At 38.0% G+C, this 25,248-nt stretch overlaps 1 protein-coding gene across 5 annotated transcripts in view; it reads right to left on the bottom strand.

Moving 5' to 3' along the window:
- Positions 1 to 25,248, bottom strand: part of PTPN13 (protein tyrosine phosphatase non-receptor type 13) — a 127,688-nt gene that overhangs the window by 82,074 nt on the left and 20,366 nt on the right. For all 5 annotated transcript variants that reach the window (XM_069781297.1, XM_069781323.1, XM_069781315.1 and 2 more), the window contains 3 exons: positions 18,111 to 18,230; positions 8,259 to 8,428; positions 1,978 to 2,043 (listed from right to left, as the gene is read on the bottom strand). In XM_069781297.1, the coding sequence (XP_069637398.1) occupies positions 1,978 to 2,043; positions 8,259 to 8,428; positions 18,111 to 18,225 (351 nt within the window). In that variant the 5' untranslated portion in view covers positions 18,226 to 18,230. The remainder of the gene's footprint in view (positions 1 to 1,977; positions 2,044 to 8,258; positions 8,429 to 18,110; positions 18,231 to 25,248) is intronic.

The raw sequence follows: 25,248 nt of genomic DNA on the forward strand, positions 1-25,248 counted from the left end.
GAATAAAACAACAAAGCCATTGGTTAAGGAACCAGAGCTTCATAGTTGCAGGACAACACACATACAGTTAAGAACCATCTAGATTTAATTCTCCTCTACCCATTCAGTTAAACCAACACACTGTATGTGGAATATCACTCCTCAGGGTATGCAATAGTCAGTGATAACACTTGTTCTTAGATGCCGCAGGCACTTGGGACTTGAGCTTTCTGATCTGCAACTCTCCCAAAGTGGGTGGTTACCCACAAAGTACAAGCATTGTCATGCTTTTTGCATCACAGAGCACTTCAAACCATTACAATCTTACAATCTTCCCTGTATTAGTACTCTTAAACTGTACCATTAAGAAAAAAAAAAGTATTCTGGACCACCCTGATTTAATTAACATAGGCTTTTCCCACCTATCTGTTTAGCAGTTCTAACTAATCATAAAAATGAGTCTTGTATTCAACCACACTCCCAGCAGAGAAGCAGCTCATTAACCAACATAGGCAGGCAAATATGGAAAAAAAAAAATTTTTAAATGGGAAAATCTGCACATGCAAATTAACACTTAGAAGTAATGCCATACATAGACTGTCCTTTTGCCTCCACTAACTCCACAGGGCAGAGGCACTGCATGAGAACATCCCAAAGGTAAATTCTAGGCTTCTGCTCCCCCTTTCTTTCCAGGCATATCTCACCACACTGTCTTTGGAAAAATATTGTTGTATCAAAAGGTAGAGCACTCCTTCCCACTGCATTACTGTGAAACTGTTGCTTCAATCTAATACCAAAGGAAGAAACAAAGAAAAAGGGGACTGAAATTCATGCCTACTTTCTGCTCAACACCTACTTCCACCTACCTTAAGTCACTCTCTCACTACTGCTGAATACTGTTCCTTTCATGTCCTACAAGACAGGAGAGCAAAGAAAGGGGATAGCTGTCTAAGAAAATACTGGGGCTTTTGGGACAGGCACAGTAGGTATTACAAATAAGTACCCCTAAAACAGTCATAGCTTCAAATTTTCTGACTTTTGCATTCAGGCAACTACTTCTAAATCAGTATAGCTGAGAACCCAACTACCACTCTGTTAAAGAAAATATTAGTAACTGAACACTTAAATTGCCAAAAAGCCTTTCAAAATTTCCTTCCTTACCCTTGCACATAACACCAACTAGTAGGACTGAACCCAAATATGAAACAGAAATAGTTTATCTCCTTGAGCTGCACAATGCTCTGCCAAATCCCACAATTTCAAGTCCATCATTACATGATTTTTTGGATGCATTTCATCTTATTTTCACGCTTTTAGATATTTACTTCTAGAAGTTTAATTGGCGGTGGGGAAGGAGCACCCAGGAAGATGATGAATCACATCACCTTCAGTCAGTTTTGGAAAGACAGTCTAGGAGTTCTGCTGGGTGTGTGAAATAACCCCATTGTGCAATAACACTCGGCTCTAAGCAGTCTATAACTGTGTCTGCATTGACTGACAAGTCAATCAATAGCAAAAGTCTACTCCCTGTTCCAAACAATTCATACCCTTTGTCATTGTGTAATGTAAAGTATCTGTATGCGCCAAGTACAGACTCACAGAAGTTACAGCAGCATAGAGAACAAGTTGCTTTATTATGAGTAAAGCAACAACGTTATTTAAATATTTGTTTTTATATAAGCCTAAACCAAAACAACTCATTTTCTCCTTTGTCAGCAGCTTAAACTGTTGTCTTTCAGCCTGCGACACTACAGGATAGACTAGCCCAGATATATCTTCATGGAAACTAACAGAAGTGTAGTATCAGCACCTTCTTTCTGCAAGACAACACTACCACCACCCTCACACACCCCACAGGAAAAAGCTCTTAAGTACAGGGAAGAAATCTTACTCTTCATTGTATCATTATGACACCCTGCCATGTTAACTCAAATGCAGATACAGTCAAACTATCAAGTCTGAAGTTGCAATATTAAACAAAACCAAATCTAAACTTACCTGACTTTGAGGAACTTCATGGTCAGCTCCCCAAAAGAGTGCCATACCAAGAGAATAAATATGGACCTGTCATAAGACACAAGACATTTGTCAACTCATTGAACAGGACTGGAAACACAAAGCAGAACTTTAAAGTAGAGCAACTAAGTTAACATCAGTTTGCCTATATATGTTCCTGGTATTTAAGCTCAGTTGTCTTTCAAATTGTTGTCCTTTGCCATGAGGGTCAGAGAAGCAAATTCCTACTGCTACAACACATACTGCATCTAACCAGTGCCTCTGTCTTCTCCATTCAATTTTAAGCTTTCATCTCACATTGAAGCCAGAAACACACGTAATCCATGCAATCAGCCTGGTGTGAGGTACAGAATGCATGGTTGTGTCCAAGGATCCTTAAAACTTTAGTCTGCAGGCAAGGCAGACCTTAGCAGGACTCAAACAGTGGGCTGCTACTGTCAAGAGATCCCTAAGATTGGGATCAAAGGAAAAAAAAGGAATGAACATAAGAGTATCAATGTAAAAGCAGTCACCTTAATCTATTATTGATATTTTAAGATACAAATACATTAATCATTACATGTATAATTAACAATTCATATCAACATTAACGACATTAATATATCTTTAACACATTAAGCCCATCAAGACAGGGAATAAAACCTTTAAATACTGCAGAATTAATAGCACAAACACATACTGCCCCTGAAGGTGACTGTGAAAATAAAACAGGTAAGTGCAGAAAAAAAATATAATCAGTCATTCTGGACTGTATAAGTAACATACACTTAGTGATGGCTCTTTCTATCAAGTTATAAGTAGTATTTGTGCTACTTAAAGCAACAAGTTTATTAAATAATTGTGCAGGCAATGAACAACGATTACAGGGACAGCGATAAATTAGAAGCGATTCAGTTAAGTCAGCCTCTTCACCAACTAAAAGCAAAACATCTTACTTAAGTCCTAAGATCTGTCCAGACTCCGAGATTTTAAAAACTTTGGTGTAAATTGAGTGTACAAAGGTAATGGATGGACTCAACAGAACCTATGAAATGATAAAAATAATTCTATTCTTCCCATACTAAATAAGTAGAGTTGTTACAAATCATTTATCTAGAACTAGGTTACGGTCGTACAAGAGAATTCATCTCTGTACTGAGGAGTCTCTCAGCCTACTCAAGACAACAAAATATATTCTCAAAGACTCTGAAAAAGGATGATGCATAAATGTTTTTTTTTTTTTAGACCAGGTTGCTTGAAAGACACTATACCATTACTGCACTATGCCAGGAATTAACTCCAAAACACAAGTATGATGTATTTTTAGATTTATACCGCAAACCAGAAGTTTCCTTTTTATGTATTCGGAAGAGCAATACACAGCTTTGTGACAGGGTAAGGAAGTAATTACTAAATACACTTAGAAGCAACATGTTATTAAAACTGTTCTTGTAAATTCAATGTGCCTTATTCATATAAAATTGGAATTCAACGTACTCAGAGAAGCACTCCAATCCTAAACTTCTCCCACTTAAAATCTTGTCGGATGGTCTCTGTCTAGCACAGCATATAAGTCGGCGCAGGACAGAAAGGTTTCCATCAGTAAAAGGCAGCGATACACCAGATACTGCTGACACATGATTACTCACTGGTACAGTTCAGTCCAGTTGACTGACAAAACACTGAAGACAGAGGAACAGGGTCAGCTGGTGTGCATTCAGACACGCGTGTGCAAGAAAGATATTCAGCCAGAGAAAAATACAGAAACAATGTTTTCCTTTGCGTTAAAGCTGGAGCAGAACCATGGAGAATTTCTTTCCAATCATGCTCAGAAGGGAAAATGAGGCAGCAAATTTTGTTGCTAGTGGCATGTTCTGGCAGGACTGCAGCAGTGTTGTACACCCATGCAGATGAAACACAGCTTTATGCTAGATGCAGATATGTAGCCAGTACTGTATACCTAACAAGGGCTCACCCATCAGCCTCCTCTCCCAGAAAGCAAACACTGGCCACAAAAGTAAGGTGTCTCTGTACCATGCAAAGAACAGAACAGGACAGAAGTCACAGACAAGCATCAAGGGTTCTTAGTTAATACCACTGCCCCATTCAAGCAGAAACATCATCTTGCAAATACTGCGAAAATTGTTCCATATCTCATTTATTACCCATTACCCTTTCAACTGAAATACTAGAAAGTCACTTATCCAGATATACCACAGCTATACAGAAAAAGGTGAATATACTTTCAGGGTAATACATGCATGCAAAAAAAATTTTTCAGAAAAAAAAAGAAAACAAACAAAAAACCACACAAAACCAACCAAACAAAAAATTTGCCCAAAAAAAGCCCTCCAACCTCTCCTGCCCCCCCAAAATGCAAGAACAGCACTTAAAAAGTCTATTATCAAAATTATTGATTCTAATTAGAGAAGTGGTCATGGTCCTAAGCCTGTTGGTGTTCAAGAAGCATTTGGACAATGCTCTTAGATATATGATTTAATGTTTGGGTTGCCCTCTGTGGAGTCTGGAGCTGGACTCAATGATCCTTGCAGGTCCCTTCCAACTCAGGATATTCTATCATTCCATGATTCTAAGCTTCAACATGATGGAATATATTTCCAAAACAGAGGAGTGCATCATCCTTAACAAAAATATTACTGTACCACCACACAATCAGACCTCTAAACTATAACATGCTACCCTACTACACCTCAACTTCAAAAATCAGATAAATAGTCATATTGCTGCTCAACTGCTGTTTGACAGTTCCCCTTAGGAATTTCTAACGGCTTATTATAGTTTGACAGCCTTAGGTTGTGTCAGATAGTCAGGGGGAGGGGGAAGAAATCCCACAACAGTCTGTTTAAAAGATCACCACTGCTTGAGGTTTGTGCAGCATTACATCAAGTTCCTTACATAAGAGAGAATTCCGGCATGAAAACCAGGCAAAAAACATCTATTGATAAATTGTATTATAAAAACCCAAGAATTTTGCTAATTTCAAATGACTAGTAACTCGTGGTTTTGTACAATACTACCTAATAAGCATTCATATTTAAAATACCCTTCTCTCTCTCCAGATGGGGTAACCTTTTGATTTAGAGGCATAACATGCATCTCTTAAAAATGAAAGCATTTATTCAAAAATTCTAGCTCATTTTTGTTTTATGATACTTCTAGTATTTTCCACAATATATAAATCAACATCAAATTAATTTTCCAAATTAATCTTTCATTATAATTTTGAATGGTTTGCTTACTCTATTTCCAATAAGCTTGCAGTTACCTCACACTTATTTTGTATTCAAATTGACTGGGTGTCTTAGAATCAAAAGGGTATTCACTATAATTTTTTCTAATATATATCCTTGAATACACTGTTATTTTGTGTTAGCAAGTAAATTCATAATTCAAGAGACAAATGCAACCCTGTCACCGTCTGTTACAGGGCCTTAAGAAACAGGATGCTTTTCTGCCTTCAGCAGCTTTCAGACATGGTCTGATTTCAGAACAACAACCAAAAAGGAAAACACCAAAGATCTCCAGTAAGTTAATTTGGTAAGCTCCAGCAAGTTGCGAAAGAACAAAAAATAAAAAGTTTAAATATGTTAAAAGTTACTACAGTCAGCATGTGCAAAGCAAGATGTAAGAAACTTGAAGTCAACATATCAAGACAAATAACCAGTATACCATCCAACACACAGTTTAACACAAACATAAAGGGAAACATTTAAAAAAAGAAGGCTGCACACATAAGCTATTTATCAGCCCTACAAACTTAAACTAATAAAGCCATAATGGGACAAAAGTTTTTGTACAAAACTATGTTTCAGGTAGCTTTCTCCTTCCATATAAGCAAGTAAGCAAATAAACTCAAGAGGTTTGATATGTTTGAAGCGTTTCGCACAAACGTACCGTACTGTGTTGTTCCCAACTGGGGGATTATAGACCAGTATTACAGATAGTCCTGTCCTTTTTTTTTTTTTTTCCCCTGATGCATTATCAAAGATTATTTTTACATATAATGGTATATACCATTGCCATCATGAAAAGACTTCAATTCTTTGTACACAATGGTATATTTCTAAGAATTCAACTGGAGGGTCTCACATGAGCGAATGCAGGATGAGTAACTCACAGATCCCATCTTCAGTTTATGGCTGTCCTTCACTGCACCCAGACATGACTACCAGACTGGGAGAACAGCTATGTGATTTATCCACAAGGCTTTAAACTGAGAACAAGAATGGTAGCAGCAAGTTTTCTTCAAATGTTTTTGCACCATCCCAGGCTATCAGAACAGTTAATTTCCCCCCTGCAGTGTGTGCAAAACACACGCAGAAATCAAGCAGAGTTCAAACACAAAACAGGTTAATGCATCTCAAGCCCAAAGCCTGAAGCTTCAACCTAATGCTAAAGATGAATACCACAAGCTAAAGGGTGTTATTTTGTTTATACATGACTGTATGAGTAATTTGCTTAAAGCCAAAGCTTGTCTATTTCCACATCCAATTGTTTCCCAATGAAAACAGCAACACAATTACTGCAGCCTAGAGTCTCAATTTTGTCATCACCTTCCAGCAAGCAAGGTTATACTGATACCATGAAATAAATTTCACAGAATCATAATTGGAGAGGATTAATCAGCGCTGCATATGTGAATGCCAGTATTTGGTCATCGCCTATTGACATGCTCTGTGCTGGAGTTTATAGGCCACAGTAGTCCCTCTGAGTATTTCCTTCCTAAAGATTAAGATAAAGAAACATCATAGCATGGCTTTTAATAGTAACAGTTCTCTATTTATTTCAAAAAGAAAAAAGTAACATACTGAATGAATACTAGCACAGAACAAAGAAAGCAATCAGCTCTGATGAAGGTCACAAACATGTCATTTCAAAACTTTTTTCTGGCATTTTTAAAAGCCTGGTTTGTATATTAGCTTCAGAGTTGGCACTAGAGGGAACATAACTGTCTTCAACAGTGTTGTCTCTCTTGAAAGACGATAAACAATTCCAACAGTATGACTACAAAGCTTGGCAGCTGCATCCTACATAACTGATCCCAAATTTGCATTGATGTCAGTGTTATTTTTACTTCTCTATTAAAACTTTCAACCTAGGTTGCTAATTGCTTATAGTCTTGTCATAAATAAAATTATATACATATTTTATTATACCATTAATTTTGACTATACTGCAGGACAAGAAGGATGTCTAAGGGCTTGTGAGTAACTGAGGAAACAGTGATTTTTGCTCGGTATTTGCTGATATAGTCCTAAAGAAAACTGACTATATACAAGGTTTAGAAGAAAAAAAGCTGCAAACACAAAATATTCAACACAGAAAAACAAGTTTTAATAGTCCTTGTGCACACAATAGCAATTGACCAATACCAGTTTCCTCTGGAGTAAGAGCAGGTTGCTGTTCTTCCTGAAGGAAGACTGCCAAATGTCATAATTGTTCCCAGATTACAACACTGGCTGTGGCTAGCTTCCTTTTCTAAGGATTATCAATCCAAAGAAGCAAAGGAGATGGAAATAGAGCTCAGCTTCCTTCTTATTCCCACCTCTAAAAATCTTTGACTAGGCCAAGGGAATGGTTTTCTGGGGACAGCTTTACCACTTGCAATCAATTGTTGTTAAGAAAACATTTGAGGAGCTAGTCATTTTGACTGTGCTTACCAATGATCTGGAGGAGATCACATATGCAAACCTTAACTGCCTGAGCATCTACCCTTGGGGAAGAGTTAAAGAAGGAAGTTGGAAAGGAACAATTTTCCATACAACTGAGGGATACTTACATTAACTAAAACAAACTTTTTCTTCTGAGATGAGTGCAGGAATATCCCATTTTTTGAAGCCCTAGACTGCTTGAGTAATTCCTTTACTTACCTCTCAGATGCACTTGGCCAAAAAAATTTAAAAAAATTAAAATTGTTGATGTCACTGAAATCTTTCAGAAAAAGAAGGTGAAGTCTTGCTTACTACTAGTTCGATGGTCAGTTATTCTGTGCAGCAATTGCCCAAGTATGGCTGTCAGTAGCACACACATGACAGGAACCTACACATAGATACTTCTTCATAAGTGCATACAACCATAATCACTATTCCACTTTTACGGACAAAAATAAAGTAGCAGGATCCCTCCGCTGCTCACAAAAGAAATTAATAATTACACGTACAGATCAAGAAGCACAGGGAAATAAAAAGGACAGTTTAAAACTACTTTGTGAAGGGATCAACAGCAAAAGACAACAGCTGTCTGCCAAGGAAGAGGTACTGTACCTTTTCAACGTCTGACAGAGATGATAGGGAATGGTTCTGCAGAACCTCTGGTGCTGTGAATGCTCGCAGGTCTTGTTGGGAGACATTTTCATCAGTAAATGATACACTGCCAGATGGAAGCAACAGGAGAGACCATGGAGAAATGATGAATCCCAGAGCAGTAGGATCAGCTGTATTTGAAAGGAAAAAAAACCCCAAAACCTGAAATTAAAACGACGTTTTTCGATGCCCTTGCTTGATGTTATTTTATTTGTTCAAAAACACGTTTAATATCAGTCTACATATTATTATTGGAATAGATTCATGCTTCCTTTTCCACCTGTGTTACTTCATAACCACAACCACCACCTCAATTTTAATCACACTAAGGAGTAACATCTATCTTTTTTGACTATTCTTTGCTATTATTCATACCAGCAAGCTCAGGAAGAGACTGCTAAAATAGTCACAAGCTCTCCTGTCCTTGGGTTATTTCATTTATGTTACAGTTGACATATAAAATGATCACATTTTGTAGTGTGTATGTCATTAAGGCTAATTCCTACAATAAGAATGGAGTTAACTGCTACACTAATATAACACTGCTGCAGCAGCAATGATCTGAAGAGAGAAGACAAAGTTAGTAGAGAGACGAAGTACTCCTTATTAAAGTAGCTGATAGAACCGGACAAAATAGAACAGTTTTGGGGCACAGAAGTCATTTTTAGCCTAAAGGAAAAAAATAAATATTTCAAAAGTGAAAAAGAAAAGAATAATTCTAGGCAGCAGTGGAAGTGGGCAAAGAATAAACCTGAAACCTTAGTAAGATCACCCATTCAAACCCTGTGAATAATACTTGAAAATAGCAAAGCAAGCACTGAAATCGGAGAACCAAAAGTGACAAAGAAGACTTCCTACACCATGAATATGCAATTTGACAGCTAGGTTTTTGATGTCTGATAATACTGCTGTCAAACTTCTGGCCACAGACCTACTAAAAAAAAAAGGGGGGGTGGGATTGGGATGGGTGTGGGAAGAGAAACAGGCTGCTTGTATGGGGGAAGGTGTTAAACCCCAAAATCTACCTTGAAGGTAAAAGTTAACTAAGGCAGGAAAAACAGAGACCATTTCCTTGAGTCAAAATATTTTTTTCTACACCTCAAACAGTAAATCAACTCAATTTCATTGAAGGAGGCATAAGCTTTTATCTCAGTAAAAATAAAAGTTAACTTATTTTTCCATAGGCAAACATGCAGTTGCTGTTTTCTGCTACATGATTTATCAAAGATCTAAGGAAACATGTATTTGAATGATAAGTCTTTCCCTCTACACAGTAAGCAACAACAGCCGCATAATAATTTCCTCCTTCAGCTCTGCCACTAACAACATTTTCCACTGTCCTATCAGCTCAGGATGTTCCTACAGTGCTGGTTCCTAGCCTGTTCAATTATCTTGTAATCTAGAATATTTCTAATCTCCTAGCAAATGTATTAAATTACTGCTTGCAGGTATCAGATGTAAAAGGATCTACCAAATAAGTCCTTCAATTTCTTCAACTCCCCTTCCTCCGAAAAAGCTAAGAAATTGCTTTTAGGCTTTCTACATTCTGTGATACCAAAGCAAAACTGTACTAATAACTTGGTAGTACAATTATCCAGAAAAACATTCCCAACTTTTAGATCCCGAAGCTCAGAAAGTTTCCCTTCCTGCCAACATGTGCAAGAGATATCATTCAGTAGAGAACTCCATAATTCATTTTTCAGACTAAGACTAACACACACTTTTTTCTAACAGACCTTAAATCGCTATGCAGAATTTTGCTTTAAAAAGGAAGAGATGCCACTGAGGGCAACAAACATTCTAGAAATTGAGAGATCCTACAGAGTCTACTTCAAGTAGTTATTTCAAGTTGTTTAATCACCTGAGAACCAAAGCAGTTTGTTACAGTTTTTCTAATGGATTTTAAAACGCCAGTGAGTTTTGCTGAAAGCCAGTATGACAAGCTTAGGATTCACAGTGCAGAACTCTCTTCCCTCTGCTCTGCTTTTTATGACATACAAGAGAGTCTCAGTCTTCCTGCCTCAGGGGAGTGTATTTCATTTCTATGGCTTTCCTGCCTGGATCCAAAAGAAATAAGTAATTGATAGATGGTATCTCTGATCATGTAGGCTAAACCAATTTAAGCTCTCACACAGAACTGCTGAGCTCTCCACTGAAACCAGAGGTCTTTGTCACACGCACACAAAACAAAAAGTCCCAAAACACCCTAAAAATATCAAATATAAAACCATACATTATATCTCTCTTATAGATAGTAGACAATATCTCAGGGGGTTTTCCTATCCTATTTCAGTAAGTAAAATCACAAGGGACAAAGCAATATATGTTACTTGAACCTAACAATGTCAATATAAGCTAAACTAAATAAAACACACAGCTCAACTAAAGCTGTACAAGTATCCGTTTCTAGACTTCCTCCAGTGTGACTTCAAATACTTCCAAATACTGAATTTATCAAGGTGTTATAAAAAATAAAATCCAACCAACAACCAACGAATTGCATTTGCTGAACTACTTGAACAACATCGTATAAATTCGGTCAAGAGAAGAAATTCTAAATATTATGCAGACAGTAATTACCAATCCGTACACCGCAGTACACATTTTCCCTCTTCCCCACAGCTATCCAATCGAGTCCTAGCTACAAAAAGATTTAAGCCTGGAATCACTCTCTTTAATGGCCACAACAAAATATCTGCTTGATATAGTAGCAAAAATAATGAATCATGTCCGAGATCATGGTTTCACCACAGTGTGTAGCAAGACACTTGGCATGAAGCAAATCACTTTACCTCTACAGACACCTTCTCTTACCATGGCCAACTTCAAAACTGGACTTTAGAAATATCTCATATTGTGAAAAAGCCATCAAAAACGTAGATTTAAAAATAAGGTGAGCTGAAGAAAAATCCCCCAGCAAGAACTTTAAACACCATGTATGGTGAAAGTAGTGAAAATTTACTTCAATCAACTGAATTAAATAAAATTCTAATTAAGAATAAAAAAAACCATTATCTGTTCCTCCCAGTCCCAAGAGATGACATTTTGTACTATACCTCTAACCCTACTTCCTCTGAAATAAACCAGAACTGGTGTTCACTGTTGTGGCAGTAAGTTCAGACGATAAACAAAAGAAATGTAAAGAAGGAAAGACCCTTCCTATTATACATATGTAAGAAAATATTACATTATATAGCAAAACATTTTTAGAAAGATGACCCTAGTTGGCCAACAACTTCCAAAAATAACCCTGCAGGTAATGACTGGGGTTTTTTTACTAGTTCTGTGTGTATACACCACTGATATAAAAAAATTAACATTTTAAAAATATTACAAGATTTCTGCTTAAAAGTGCCAGCTCGGGAACTTTAAGTAATGTGGAGGCTTTATCCTTAACTTAACATTTTGTATGACAAAGATTTTAAATACATATGAACTCTTCATATTCTGAAACATACTACAGAAACAAGAGTTAATAAGACAGAAACATGATTTAGTTTTAAGAACAACTAAAAAAACAAAAAAAAAAAACCCCAAAATAAACCCAAACCAAAACCAAACACAAAACAAAACAAAGAATAAAACAAACCAAAAAAACCAACCACATTTAGTCTGAAGTCTTCCCAATATTGTTTTAAACAAACTTTGGAGCATGCATTTGTCCCCTACAGATGTAAAGGCTGAATTTATTGATTCACGTAAAATACTTCCATCCACACTCAACAATCTTCATGATCTGAAACAACGTACAATAAACATGTTTAATTATAAGTTTAGAAAAAGGGCTGATTTTGCCAAGCTTGTTTTGTTGACATTTTTTTAGCTTCCTCTTCTAGTAGCTTTTAACTAATACAGCAGATCATACTGCCTACATCACAACTTTGGGAATCTAATCGACTGTTACAAAGGATGAGAATTAAATAAGTCATTCTCCATTTTCTTCCTTGAGGCATGCATCATAAACCAAAATAACTGTCTCAAAGCTCCTACTATGCAGATTTAACCTAAGAAAAATATTTTTAAGTAACTCTCTCTTACCCTTTCACATGTTTGTACCATGGGAAAAAAAAGTAACAAAGATGGCAATGCATAAATAGTCAGGGACCATAGGAAAACAACAGAAACTGGTTTCCAGTCATAATATTCATGTCATGTTCTGTTTACACTTTCAGAAGAAAGCAGTAAGGGAAACATACTCCCCAAAATACAAGGGGAAATGACAAAAAAAAAAAAAAAAAAAAAGAGATTCAACCCCCATTTTCTAAAAGCACTGGAATTCAGGATATGGCTCCCAGACAATCTTCTATCAGTAAGTTTTCAACGCTGCTAGAGCTGCCCGCCTTCTGAGTTAACTCCAGAACTATGCAACGTAGTAACAAAACACTTGCAGAGCACAGTTTATCAAGCAGTGCCAAGACAGAGATAAATAGTGTGGTCTGTCTTAAAGTGAGTGTACTGGTTTTAAATGCAATAAAACCTGAAATAATCTTCAGTTACATAGCCCTGGCCAAACAAATGAAAGACTTTTGAAACAGTCCTTTACATGGTTTAACAGGATACAAGCTTCCAAAGATGAAAAAACCCCACCACATTATAAAAGACAGTAAGTTCACCTAGAAATTTAAAATGGATCCATTTTACAATATTGATGGCAGGTAATTTTGAATTCCCAAACTACATACACAATTCAATCTCCTTCAGTTTTGTTTTCTCCTACTCTCTCTTAGGCCGCACCCATTAGCAAAAAAACAGTCAGAAGTGATGTACGTTTCAGCTTTCAGGACACACACACACAAAAAAAACCTTAAAAAAAGCACAGAACAATCCAAAAACATACACAAGGTTTTCAACACTCGTCTCATCTTTCTCTTTGCTTCGGTCTAGAGCTCTCCCTGCAAGAAGCAAGATTTCTCCTAGCACAAAGGAACCTGAAGATTTTTATGCTTAGGCCAGGTTGGAGGCAGGCAAACCACCGATGCATCTCTAGACGGGCCAGGATCATGCCAGCACAAGGAACCACTTACACTGTAAGTCCTATACTCCTCTGAGCCGGTGCAGCATGTCCCTGCAATCCTGGTGTGCAGGGGAAGCTCCTTCTCCCTTGGGCACAAAGGGATGGGACTGAGCAGAGAGCTCTGGTGTGACACTGAGCCACTTGGAAACCAGCAACACAGTGAGAAACACTGAGAGGCTAACTGAAATTTACTCTTTCCTGAGAATACTGGAGCAAGGGTGAACAATCAGTTTCCGAGACCACCAATGTTGTTCTGCAGATGCTCCCCAGTCAGCACACCACCACGCTACACTTTATTGTTACCTTGACCACATCCAGCAGAGACGTCTGGAAAGAGATCGAGTAGTAACCAAGCCTCACTTGGGGGGCAGGGGGATTTAAAAAAAAGAAGTAAAAAATATCACCGAAACCCACAAAAGCTTGATCTCTTTCCTTCTCAGCAACCAAAAGATCAAATGTTACCAGAAAGTGAAAAAAATTGTTCCTCAGCAGTTATTGGTAAAGGAAAAAAACAATCATTTAACACCTGCCAGCAAGGAGTGGCTGCAAAATGAGGATTTATTTTTTCCCCCTGCTATTGCATTTTCCCTCTTGTCAACCAAAACAATCCACTTCCCCCTCCATCCCAACTAGGTCTACAACTACTTGGTACCCACCGCTAGTCCTATCAACACTTTTCACACTTCGCCTTCCTTCTTTTCGTTATACTTACCCAAGCTAAGTAGATGCAATAGAATGACTGTCAACAAGATTTACAGGTCCCCCAAAACCACTATTGCCCTTCTTCACATCCACTTTCAGATGATGTAACTTTTCTTTATGTAAATCATTTCCCATATGCAAATTTGCAAGACAGTCAATTTGTAAAGTGTTTTTTTTCTTTGCTCCACCTGCCTTTCCATTATCAGACTCATTTTTTCCCCTTCTCTTCCTCCTCCCTTTAAACGTGTCTTGAAACATAAGGTCCAACTATTTTCAGAATCCACAATACACACTTTAGCATAGGAGTGGCCTAAGTGACATATGAAGTCTTTCCCACTTTCAAGTTTTGATAAATCTTTTCCAGTTAAACCTACCAAATTAGAGGGACGCCTGGTTTATAATTCTCAGCAGCAGAGAGCACAGCATGCGCCTTACACTTACATGCTCACATTTAAGATATTTCACTTCAAAGACCTGTTCCTTTGACCTCATGGAGTACTGAATACAAGATACAGCATGTCTGAAACAGCTGATACACCCTCTCAACAACAAAATAGTTATTGCAGATAATTAAACAGATGTAAGAGAAGGGCAGGTCTGGTATCGGCCTTTTCAAATCTCCAGATTAATCTCAACATCACTAGTAGAACTGATGTCAGACCTGCAACTGAGTACTAGATTGTCTTTCTCCTCTATTTAACAGCTTATAATATGCTGACGAGACAGCTACCAGAGTTGATCTTCTAAATCAGTAATTAGTAACTGGGCTTTTCAATCTAATCTTTCATTGCTTATAATGATTGAAATCAATTTCCAAAGTATTTTTAAGGAGTTCAACACCTGTTAGAATTGTAAATACAAATAAGCATAAAAATATGCACATTTCCTTATCAGTCACCGAATTAGACATGGCATATGTGATTAACCATGTAAGACATGGATTTTCATTCTCTGCTGCTTTTATTCAGTGCTTTGATGGATAAGAAGATACACTCACTAAAAGATATGCAGAACTTTTATAAACCAAGAAGTCACCAAATCTGTAACAGAAGCTTGTTTTGGCCATTTTTCCCTACTTCCTGGAACTAGTTTAAGTAACAAATCAACTGAAGAACACATTATTAGTTGATGGAGTAACAGCAAGGATTCTCAACTTCAAACAGGCTACCAAAACTCATCCAGGATTACATAAATAAATAAATGGTTACCTGGGCTGGTAATTCCTTTAAGTGTGTGTGGTTGCTGGGCTGGTGTGGGGAGGTTGCCAATAGATGACAATTTAAGAGTTGATTTCCATGGCCTTTTTAACCCCCTCATTGCAAAACAGTTGGACCATAAACTGTTGAACAATATGCCTTATTTTATTTTTTTAAAGAAACTTAATACAGAAAATGCTCATCAAAGCTTAGATTTTGTTACATAACATGTTCAGGGACTACAGAGCTGTGCAAGGAGGAAGAAAAGAGCATCTCTGAGACTGGTCAGAGCTGAGCATGCTGTGAACTTGCAGAAGCTAGGAGCTTGCCTCACTGCCCTCTGCCCAGGAGCAATTGGTTGGGTTCTGTAAAACTTTAGAAACTCACCCTCTGCCATAGAATAGCTCTTCTATGCTGTACGCTAGGTCTGAAATTTGACCAAGGAAAGCAGGATTTCCCTAGGATTCCCTGTTTGCTACAAGTCCTCCACAAATAAAGAACAAAATTGAGTCAGACAAGCCTACAGGAACCTCTGTATTCCCTGCTCCTGCATCTCTGCAACTGATCTTTACAAGCCAGCACAGAAACTGATATTCAGGATGACCAAAAAGGTTTCTTGGTAAAGCCAAATCTTCATTAAAGACTGGTTATCCTAATCTTGCTGGGAGGAACTAGATTGCCTTTGTCAACCCTAGCTACATAGTAAAGCTCTTTCATTTGGCTGTCTCTTGAAGTGCATTTTACCGCTGGGCTATATCCCAGTTTAATTAATAGCATGCAACTGAAAATACTTTGCTGAATTAGCAGAAAATGACTCAATGAAACAGCTTCATCTCCAAGAAGAGACAGATTCTTCTGGCACTGATTTTATCTGAATTTGTGTTTTGGTCTTCACTGACAGGAAGTAAGACCAGAAGCTTCTGCCAACTTAGCCAGTCTTGGCTGGCAAACATTCCCTTACCTTAAAAGCACATACCAGAAGTCTTGGGGCAGATTTCCATTTTGTGCTCTCATATTTCAGTACTTGTCCCTCTGAAGGAGGGCTGTGTTCTCATTCTCAATGCTTGTATGCAGCCTTCATAGTAATTATGATAACTCTTTTCTGCACTACTCTCAGGCCAAGAAAGGGTGAGCTCTTATTTTCAGTGGAGGCTTCCTTCTTGAAAAGAATTTAGACCTAGGATAATGTCTTAAGTGGTTTCACTAATATATACTCATGCTACTGTGATCTTTCAGGTAGATTTCAAGATGGAGCTCAATGTGTTGGATTCCTGTAAAGTGTACAAGAGTAAGCCTCTGATCATTCAAGATCTCTCTTTTGTTAAGGTCTCGACTGGTCTCAACAACCTGCCCTCTTAAAAAAAAAAATCACTCCTCTGATTCTGTCTGAGAGACAACAAAGAGAGAAAGAGAGAGGAAAGACGCCAGCTTTCCCTTTCCTGCAATACAAGCAGAAGGACAGGGTAGTCAGTCAAATTGCAACAATAAACTCAGAATTCCTAATAGGGAACACTTCTTACCACACATGGCCTGGGAGCTTGCTGGTGAAGGGGAAAAGGGAAATTTGTATGACATAACAAAACTACCCATAATTTGCCTACCAAAGAATATTTCACAGAAATTGATAAAATTTCATATCTATAATGCTAAGTCAAGCTTGATTAGAAATCAAACACCGTATGGCAGTTTCTGCCCACATTTGCCTTCTTTGGAGTCTTTGTGAAGTATCCAACAGAGAACACTTTCAGAGGGTGTCCAATGTACAAGACAGACTTACTGTCTGACTTGACAGATTGTCTAAAACAAATCTTAAAAAAAAAAACCAAAAACCAAAGCAACAAAAGACCCCAAACAACTTAAATGTTGACTCTTGATGAAATTGTAAGCCAAACACATGCAAAAGATACAATAAATTTTGCCCTCAATAATGAAGATGTGCGCCTTGCATAGTCATGCGGCAAAACAACAGCTATTTTCAAAGTGTGAGCTTTTAATTTTTCCTGAATAAAACTCAAAAAGCTTACATATGCATGCTTAGATATAAGGAGATGACCCCCATTTGCTGAAATATGAAGATATATTATGGGAACATATACTCTATCTGAGGCCAGGTTAAAGATGTCAACAAAGTTCAATATTGGAGTTAAGCTTTTATTGCTATAAAAAGAAAAATGGGGGAAGGGGCTTAAGGATTTGCAAATTTTAAAGAAAAGAAAGGGAACTGTAAGGAAGAGGAAGCGTTCCATACTTATTAGTCCTAGTGCTAAAACATATAATTATTAGCAGTATTGCAGATGCTCAACTTACAGCCTACTAATTCGGGGCGATGGGGGAGAAGAGATACTTCTACTCCTTTAGAGTACAACAAGCCACCACATTCCTCTCAGCTGCTATATATGTCGTGCTAATTGCATGCTGGGGAATGATACCCAGCCCTTTGGTCAAGTTTTCAGTTTTCAAGTTTTCAGCCCTTTGCCTCACTTGAGGCTAAATCTCTTCAGAGCAGACTGGTCATGACTACACTGTACCATACCTGTTTCTATGTCCCCTTCAGGACCAAAGTGCTCCAATGGTCTCAGACTTATTTATCATTTTTTCTGTGTTTCTATCTCATTTCAATGAGTCTAAAATAATGCAAAGACTCTGTGGTAGCTTCCTATCAAAGTGAAGTTGTTACCACATGAAACTGAATGTGCTGCAGGTCCTGACAGAACATGAAGTGATGGTTGAAAACATCCTTTGGGCCAGGGTGCAGCTAGGCATTTTACCCAAAGATAACCTAGAAGCAAGTTACTATTTGGATTTAGAGTCTAGGAGGAACAAGGGAGTTTACTTATATGGCACGTGAACATAACCAAGATGTTTCCAGTTCTGTATATATCGGTATTTATAAATGCTTACCTTTTCTGAATAGCTCTTGAAGGCTCTCTGCACTTTGATTCAAAATAGCCCATATTTCCTCTTCTTGCAATGGCCCTCCCCGAACCTCCAGAGCCTCTGCCAGTGACACATGCATGTTACCTGGGAAATAAGACAGAGTGATTTAAGAATACATAAGAGTTATTTTCTCCTTGCATGTAATACTTAAGTGGTAATAACCCATGTTCAACTCTGTCACAAAAATTCTCCAACATTAATAGAACCCATCAAATATAAATACTACAAAACATTCATCATGACAATAAAGAACTTTGAGCACCTGCTATTATGAAGAAGAAAAACTTGGGTTAACACAACAACGATATTATTACCATATTAATACTGTAGGCTACTAAATCAATAAACTCAACAAGCTGGCATTAGTCCATACGCTATGGGCAAGAGTTTGCTCTGTTTAAAAAAATGACAGAATGATTAGTAGTTACAGATTTATTAACGTAAATCAGCTATTAACATTATTTTGACAGGTTTAAGTCAGTCAAGCTGCTGTTAGGAAAGGAAGCTCTTCTTCCGATATATTGTCACAAGGCTGTTTATATTATCTCATGACCAAATAATAAGAAGCACTGCCTGCAAATATGAAAGCAAGCAAGCTAGCTGTGGAACTGATAGTTATCTCCTTTGTTCAGCTTCTTCATACATTTAAGAAAACAAAATAAAACCGTTAGTGGCACTCTACGTATTACATCCCCAGAAAACAAATAAAGACTTCCTTCCCCAGGTAAAAAAAGTCAGGCCTTAATATTTTTTCAAAGAATTAAATCATTTTCACCAAACCACAATATGATATTTGGTTGTCCAAAACCACAACCATTTTTAGAAGTGAAGAACACATCCCTAAATATTCTGGCAAAGTCAAAGCTTCATCATTTTGGTAAGCTCAGGAGCAAATAAATCACATGCCTACTTAATCACTTCAACTTTCTATGGACACTAAATGTTCTCAGATTGAGCACTCAGGCCAATTTATATTTCCAATTGAGATGCAGCTGCAGTTGCTTTGCTCTCTGCTTCTCTCCAAAGCCCAAAGAATAAAATCTTGAGGCAGTGAGCTGCAGCAAAAGCCTAAGGTATATTGTCAGTCATCAGTGAGGAGTTTGTTAGGTCTCAAAGGCTCCAGAGTTGCTGCTGGAAATGGAAGACAGTTCCACAAGCAACGCATATTGTCCTGAGATCAGTAACTGATATCAACACCTTTAGATGACCGAACAGTACTGCTGGAGGTTCCTCCCCCTCCCTTCCAGTCAACTAGCTGGAGTCTCCCCATCAGCATACAATCCTGGCTCAGATGTACACTCATGGATATTAATCTAACAATTTCCAAGGAGGACAGGCTGACCAGCTATATTCTGCTTCCCAACTGTCTAGGCAGTTTCATGCCTTCCATGTTTTTCTACTTCCAAATAACCAAGCTCATACCCATATAATGGCAATATAAAAGGCTGAATACCTTGCAGTTTCTAGCTGAAAACATGGGCTTTGAAGATACTTGCTAAAGTACTACCCAGAGCCTTTTCAGCTAGAATTCTATACTATGTTATTGAAAAATTACATATTGCTGGCTGCATTTCATCACAGCTTATTTTTCCTTACTTCACAGCTTGCCAGTTTTTAGTACTCAACTATTCTGCATATTTACTAGGCCAGATATATTTTCAACAATTAATGTTCAAAAGTCATCATCAAAAGATAATGGAAGGGAAAACAGATCCAGACCACATTTAAAAGAAAGATGAAAACTGAATCCCCAAAGAGAAAAATAAATACACCATTCAAAATGGAAAGCTAGGGACCAACACAGACTTGCAATAAATGGATGGAAAGCCAGAGATAAATTTGTTTCTAGTCAGTATGAGATTCACATACACCCAACATAGAGTGTCAGGTTTAACATCCATACCAGGAAATTTTGTGATTTCACAGCACTGTCTCAAATTTCAGTATGTACATCTAGAATCTCAGTGAATTATTCAGATTAAAAAATCTTGTCTTCTCCTAGGGACTAAAAATATATAATCTACAAATGAAAACTTTTGGTGCTAAATACTCTAAAGGAAGTATGCTGAGCATAACATCACCAACAAAAATCCACCCCCATTCCTCCTCTGCCACTCCCCTTTTCCCCATCCTGCAAAATCCCAATTCCTTTCAGCTGTGATTAAAGAACAGTGTAGACTGTTCTGTAGCAGATATAAGCTGATTCCCTATTTAACATCACTACAAAGACCATAAGCATGTCTGCTCAAACTCCCAAACATGTTATATCAACAGCAAAAGAATCCTACAGAAAACAATTTCTTGATCACAGTAAGTGTATGAATATCCACCTAGCCACACAGGCCTCAGCCGCAGCAGTGTAAGCAACAAGATCTGTTTGTATATTACAGACAGCAGTAGCTTGACAAATAAAACCAAACATCACAACACACCAAACCCAAAACATTTCAAATTGGTTTTGAGAGCCCAAGCAGAATACAACAAAACATCAATCGTTAAAAACACAGACACATGCAAAACGGCACAAGTTGGGATTTGAGTGGGACGCTCATTGACATGTGTCTGTTTCAGTAACTTTTTGGTAACTTTTTCTGTAACTTTTCTTCCTCAAACCTATCTTGAAGCTGCAGTGCTTGCCTGTCACAGCAAAGAGCAGGCCAGTGCATTCATTATGAAGATTAAAGAAGCTTCCATGACATGGTTCTCTGTCACCAGGGAACTGACTGAAGCAAGTTGGGGTGAAGTGTTTGCAGGCAAATGTGTGGCCAGAGTTCTCTATCTGTACAGTCCACCTGTTAGCTGCTGGGGACCATTAATTTAATATGATGAAACTGACAGAGAAGTGCCCGGCTCAAAACATACTTCTTCCCCAGCAGTTTGTTTGAGATGGGTGTTTTCCACAAGGAGAAAGGAACAATTTGTAGGAATGATAATGTTTGCAATGCACAATTCTTCCGAATTTGCTGTCTCCTGAGATTCTGGGAGCCTTCAGTTGTGTCTAGTCCTTTGTGAATACAGAAGCTAAAGTGCTAAGTGCTCAATACATACAAAAGCTTTTGGTTTTGTGTAATGCCTGAACATTTTGATAAATTGCAACATAATAAACTGCAAAGTAATTTAGGTAAGAGAAAAACATATAAAGGTTTTTTAGAATACCATATCAAAACTATACGGACTGCCTATCTTCACATCTTAGCCCTCTAACTGCAGTTACATCTGTGGCTATATAGTTGTATAACATTCATTTTCCAATTAAAATTAATCACCATTTAAAACATGTATTTAAACTCCTATGGCTAAGAACTCAGAGAAAGGAAGCTGGGTGATAGCAACAGGGGACAACAGCCTAAGAACAGCAACCTCTTAAAATGCAGGAAAGAGAAGACAAAGTAAAGATGAGTTCTCTCCATTAAGGATAAACTTCTGACAGATTTCAATTGAGCAAAAAAGGGCTAATCCAAGGAGCGAGGGTGAGTGGATGTCAGGAAAGCTGAATAGTACTGGCCTAAAATGACAGATTGCATAACTGCAAGTAAAACGAAGACTTTTCTCTTGTACTAACAGTACAAACTAGCCTGCTTCAAACTTCCAATGATGCTCCTGGCAGTCCCTGTGTTTTTCACAGTATCAAGTTGACTGGCAAAGAAATCTAGACGCACTGGCAGAGTTCTCAATGGACTCTTAGTTACATTCCTGTCAGGCCACTTTCTTGCAATGAGTCCTCTCCCTGTCTCCTCTTCATTTAAGTAAGCAGGATCTGTTGTCCTGGCATCCCGTGCCCCGTTCCTTTCACTCTTTGTAATAAAAATGGACAGATTAAAGAACATCAAAAGGTGCACCTTCTACAGATGAGTTCACTTCCTTTTTCACTGGGACACCATTATGGTGGCATCTTAATAGGAAGCCACACTGACACTTAGCTGGAGATGGGACTGAGGGCTTACAAAGCTAAGCACATTCTGTTTCTGCACCTTGCTTCACCAGGTGAGAAGTCCAGGTGCAGTCACGATCAGGAGACACATCAAAGGGCTAGGTGGTATGAACTCAGCATGAACTGTGAAGCCGTGGTTTCCCCATATACCCCAAAACCATGCAAGATCATAGCCACAGAACATCCAAAAAGGGACATTCACACAGCAGAGAGCACAACACAACGTAGGAAGACAGTGAACAAATTAAAATAGTTAACACTGGAGAAGCATAGACATGAACATTACTTTCAGGTTGCTTGTTCTGGGACAGAATTTAGTCCTAGACCATACAGGAGTACAATTTCCACAGGAAAGGAGTTGGATCATGTGGAGGCAGCTCTTTTTCGCTCCAGGACAAGAGAGTAAATTCAGGTGTAAATCATTTGTATCAACAAGCCCAGAGTGCAATTTCTCACCCTCCACACCATTCAGCCCTAAGCCATACAGGCAACACAGTTCCAAGAAAGAATGCTGTTTAAACCAAAGGCCTCTCCCATATCTCAAACACTTCCTTTAAAAAGCCTGTTTACCTCATGAGGACCAACTGCCAGCTCCTCCCTCTAAGGCAGACAGCTTATACACTCCCTGGTGAGTGGGACGGGTAGTTCTGTCTCTTCCCCGTAAAGCCAGATCAGTAACCTCCTTGCCCCTATACAGTCCCAACAACCCGTGTTAAAAGCACACCACCTACGGAACTGCCAGGCAGTGCCAACACGGCACATGAGGCAGCCTGACACTTTCCCAGTTCAAGGTAAGAGGGAAAGCACAACAGCAGCAGCCCCTCACACTGGGTAATGCTGTCAAATCACTATTTGCAAGGTATATACTTAATTTTTTTCCTACAACTTGCAAAGTTTTCAAAACACCTCACTTTTTAATTGTATATGCAGCACAGAAGTTAAAATTATCAAAATTCTCATTTCCCCCAATCACCAACTTTTTTCCTTATGCATTTTAAAGGTCTCCAACAGCAACCAAGAATTAGGAAAAGTTTAATGGCTTATTCTTTCCAAATTTTACTGAACTCTTGCCAGCTGAAATATTAAGAAGCTATTGCTGTAACTGAGTTTAATAAAGACTATAATATCAGTAATTTTGTCAAAAAGTTCCTAAAACCAGACTGAAAGTCAAAAGGCTAGACTGCTTCAACTTAACCATTGCTTGACCGCTTTGTGTTTTGCTTTTAGTAATACATATACCTTGCTTTTTTCCTTACCTTCTGCATCAGCATTTTTCCCCATGTTGTAACTTCAGAACCAAAACTTTAAGTCAAAAAGCTGTGCTTTAACAACATCAGCTAACTAAGATGCCTGCAGTACCTCATACTTATTTTTCAGCAGAATACACTGCCAAGAAACATGGAGAGCAGCTGCTCTAGTCACACACTCTGTAGGTTTTTTTAGATGTGCTAGAAGCAGTGAAAAAAAATCTAGAATATAAAAACATTGTTAGAGTTTCTAGGTAATCGCATAAAATACTTTGGTATTCATTTTTATCCTTTGACAGAATTTAAAACAGAGAAAATAGATAGCAAGAAGGCTCTATATACATCCAAAATATTTTCTGTGGTGAAAAAAACCACCTTATTTCTCCCACATAAAACACTGTTAGCTGACTTTATCTGTTCTGAATATAAGCATTATTGCCCCTTTGCTCCAAAAAAGTATACTTAGGCAAAAAGTGGCAATTTCCAAGGAGCACCCTTCTCTTAGCAGGTAAGTAAAGAGCCCTTTCTCTGCATCTCCTCTGTAGATACAAATGCCTGAAGGCGGAAGCACATTTAACAACACAATTTTGTCCAAAAGAACCTCTTAAAATTCACCTTTCCTAAAGCCACAATTAGCTGCCTAAAAATAAAACACTGACACTTTTATTCAGCATTCACTGAGTGTGAAATGCTTTCTAAAAGCACTCAATATGCACAAATCCCAGTGAAACCAAACTGGAGCTATACCTGAACAGTTTTGAAAGTCTGGCCTCTCCCATTTCAAAACCTAAGCATCTGGAGTCATTACCATGCCCTGTAATTTCAGAATGCTGGCATCTAGCCTATTTATTTACATTGACCCACATCTTACACCACTGAAGAAGACCTGGAATGCGTCTATCAATTAGTTTATCCCCAATAATATTGTTGCTGAAACTGTGCTGAAGTGCAGAACCCTGGAGCCAAGTTAGAAAGCGTGTGCTTCAGTAGTCTTTGAAACTTTATTTTCAAATATGCACATACTTAGATGTGTGCACATAAAATGTGGTTTCCTTTAGCTGCAGGTCCAATTTGCATAGACTTTCCACAAAATAAGGCACTATTTGCAAATATTCACATCAAGCATGCAATCAAGGTAAATATACAAGCTAATCAAGTCAACTGTGTTTAAAGATGTTTGTTTTTTTAGTTTTTTTTCCAGAATCCTGCTCTCAAGTTAATTACTGCACATTATTCTCATTTATTGTCTTGAAGGATAAGGAAACAAATCCTTGTGCCATGACCACGTTTTTCACTTCTCCTATAGATACAAAGAGGGGACAAAAAGCCCCACAAGGTGCAAATCCCGTCTCCCTCTCTTTTTTTAAGTCTCTAAATAGCTGCCAGAAATCGTGTGAATCTAAGTTTTTGTGAACAAATAAACTTTCATGGTGCTTTTCATTCAATCAGCTACCTGATAATAATATTATTTAAGTGTAAGCACTACTCCTTCCTCCTTCGTTTTGGAGAGGCCAGCAGAGATTAGTATTACCACCCAAGAACTTCCTCCCCCTAGTTGTGGAAAAGATTAGCTTCTTCCACTCACATTTTTCCTTCCATGTTCTCCTCTTTTTCTCTCCTGTAGGCAGACAGGACGAAGTGTCAGCAAAACAGTCCCATGCTCCTGGGCCAATCCTCAAACTTTATCAAGAAAATTTCTTTAAAACTGCATCTCCCCTTCAAACTGATAGCTTGCTACTTGAGCTCAAACCTCCTAAGTAAAGGAACAGAAACTAGCTCAAATTTGTGATAAAACACAAAGAACATGAGGCACTCCCAGAAGCATAGGGCACTGTTGGCCTTTTATTTGAGCATACAGTGATGCTCTCACACTCACTGTATCAGATGAGATGTTAGCATTTCTCCTTCCAAAGCCTTAAATCAG

The sequence above is a fragment of the Haliaeetus albicilla genome, chromosome 1 (assembly GCF_947461875.1).
Source record: "Haliaeetus albicilla chromosome 1, bHalAlb1.1, whole genome shotgun sequence".
Classification (NCBI taxonomy): Eukaryota; Metazoa; Chordata; class Aves; order Accipitriformes; family Accipitridae; genus Haliaeetus; species Haliaeetus albicilla.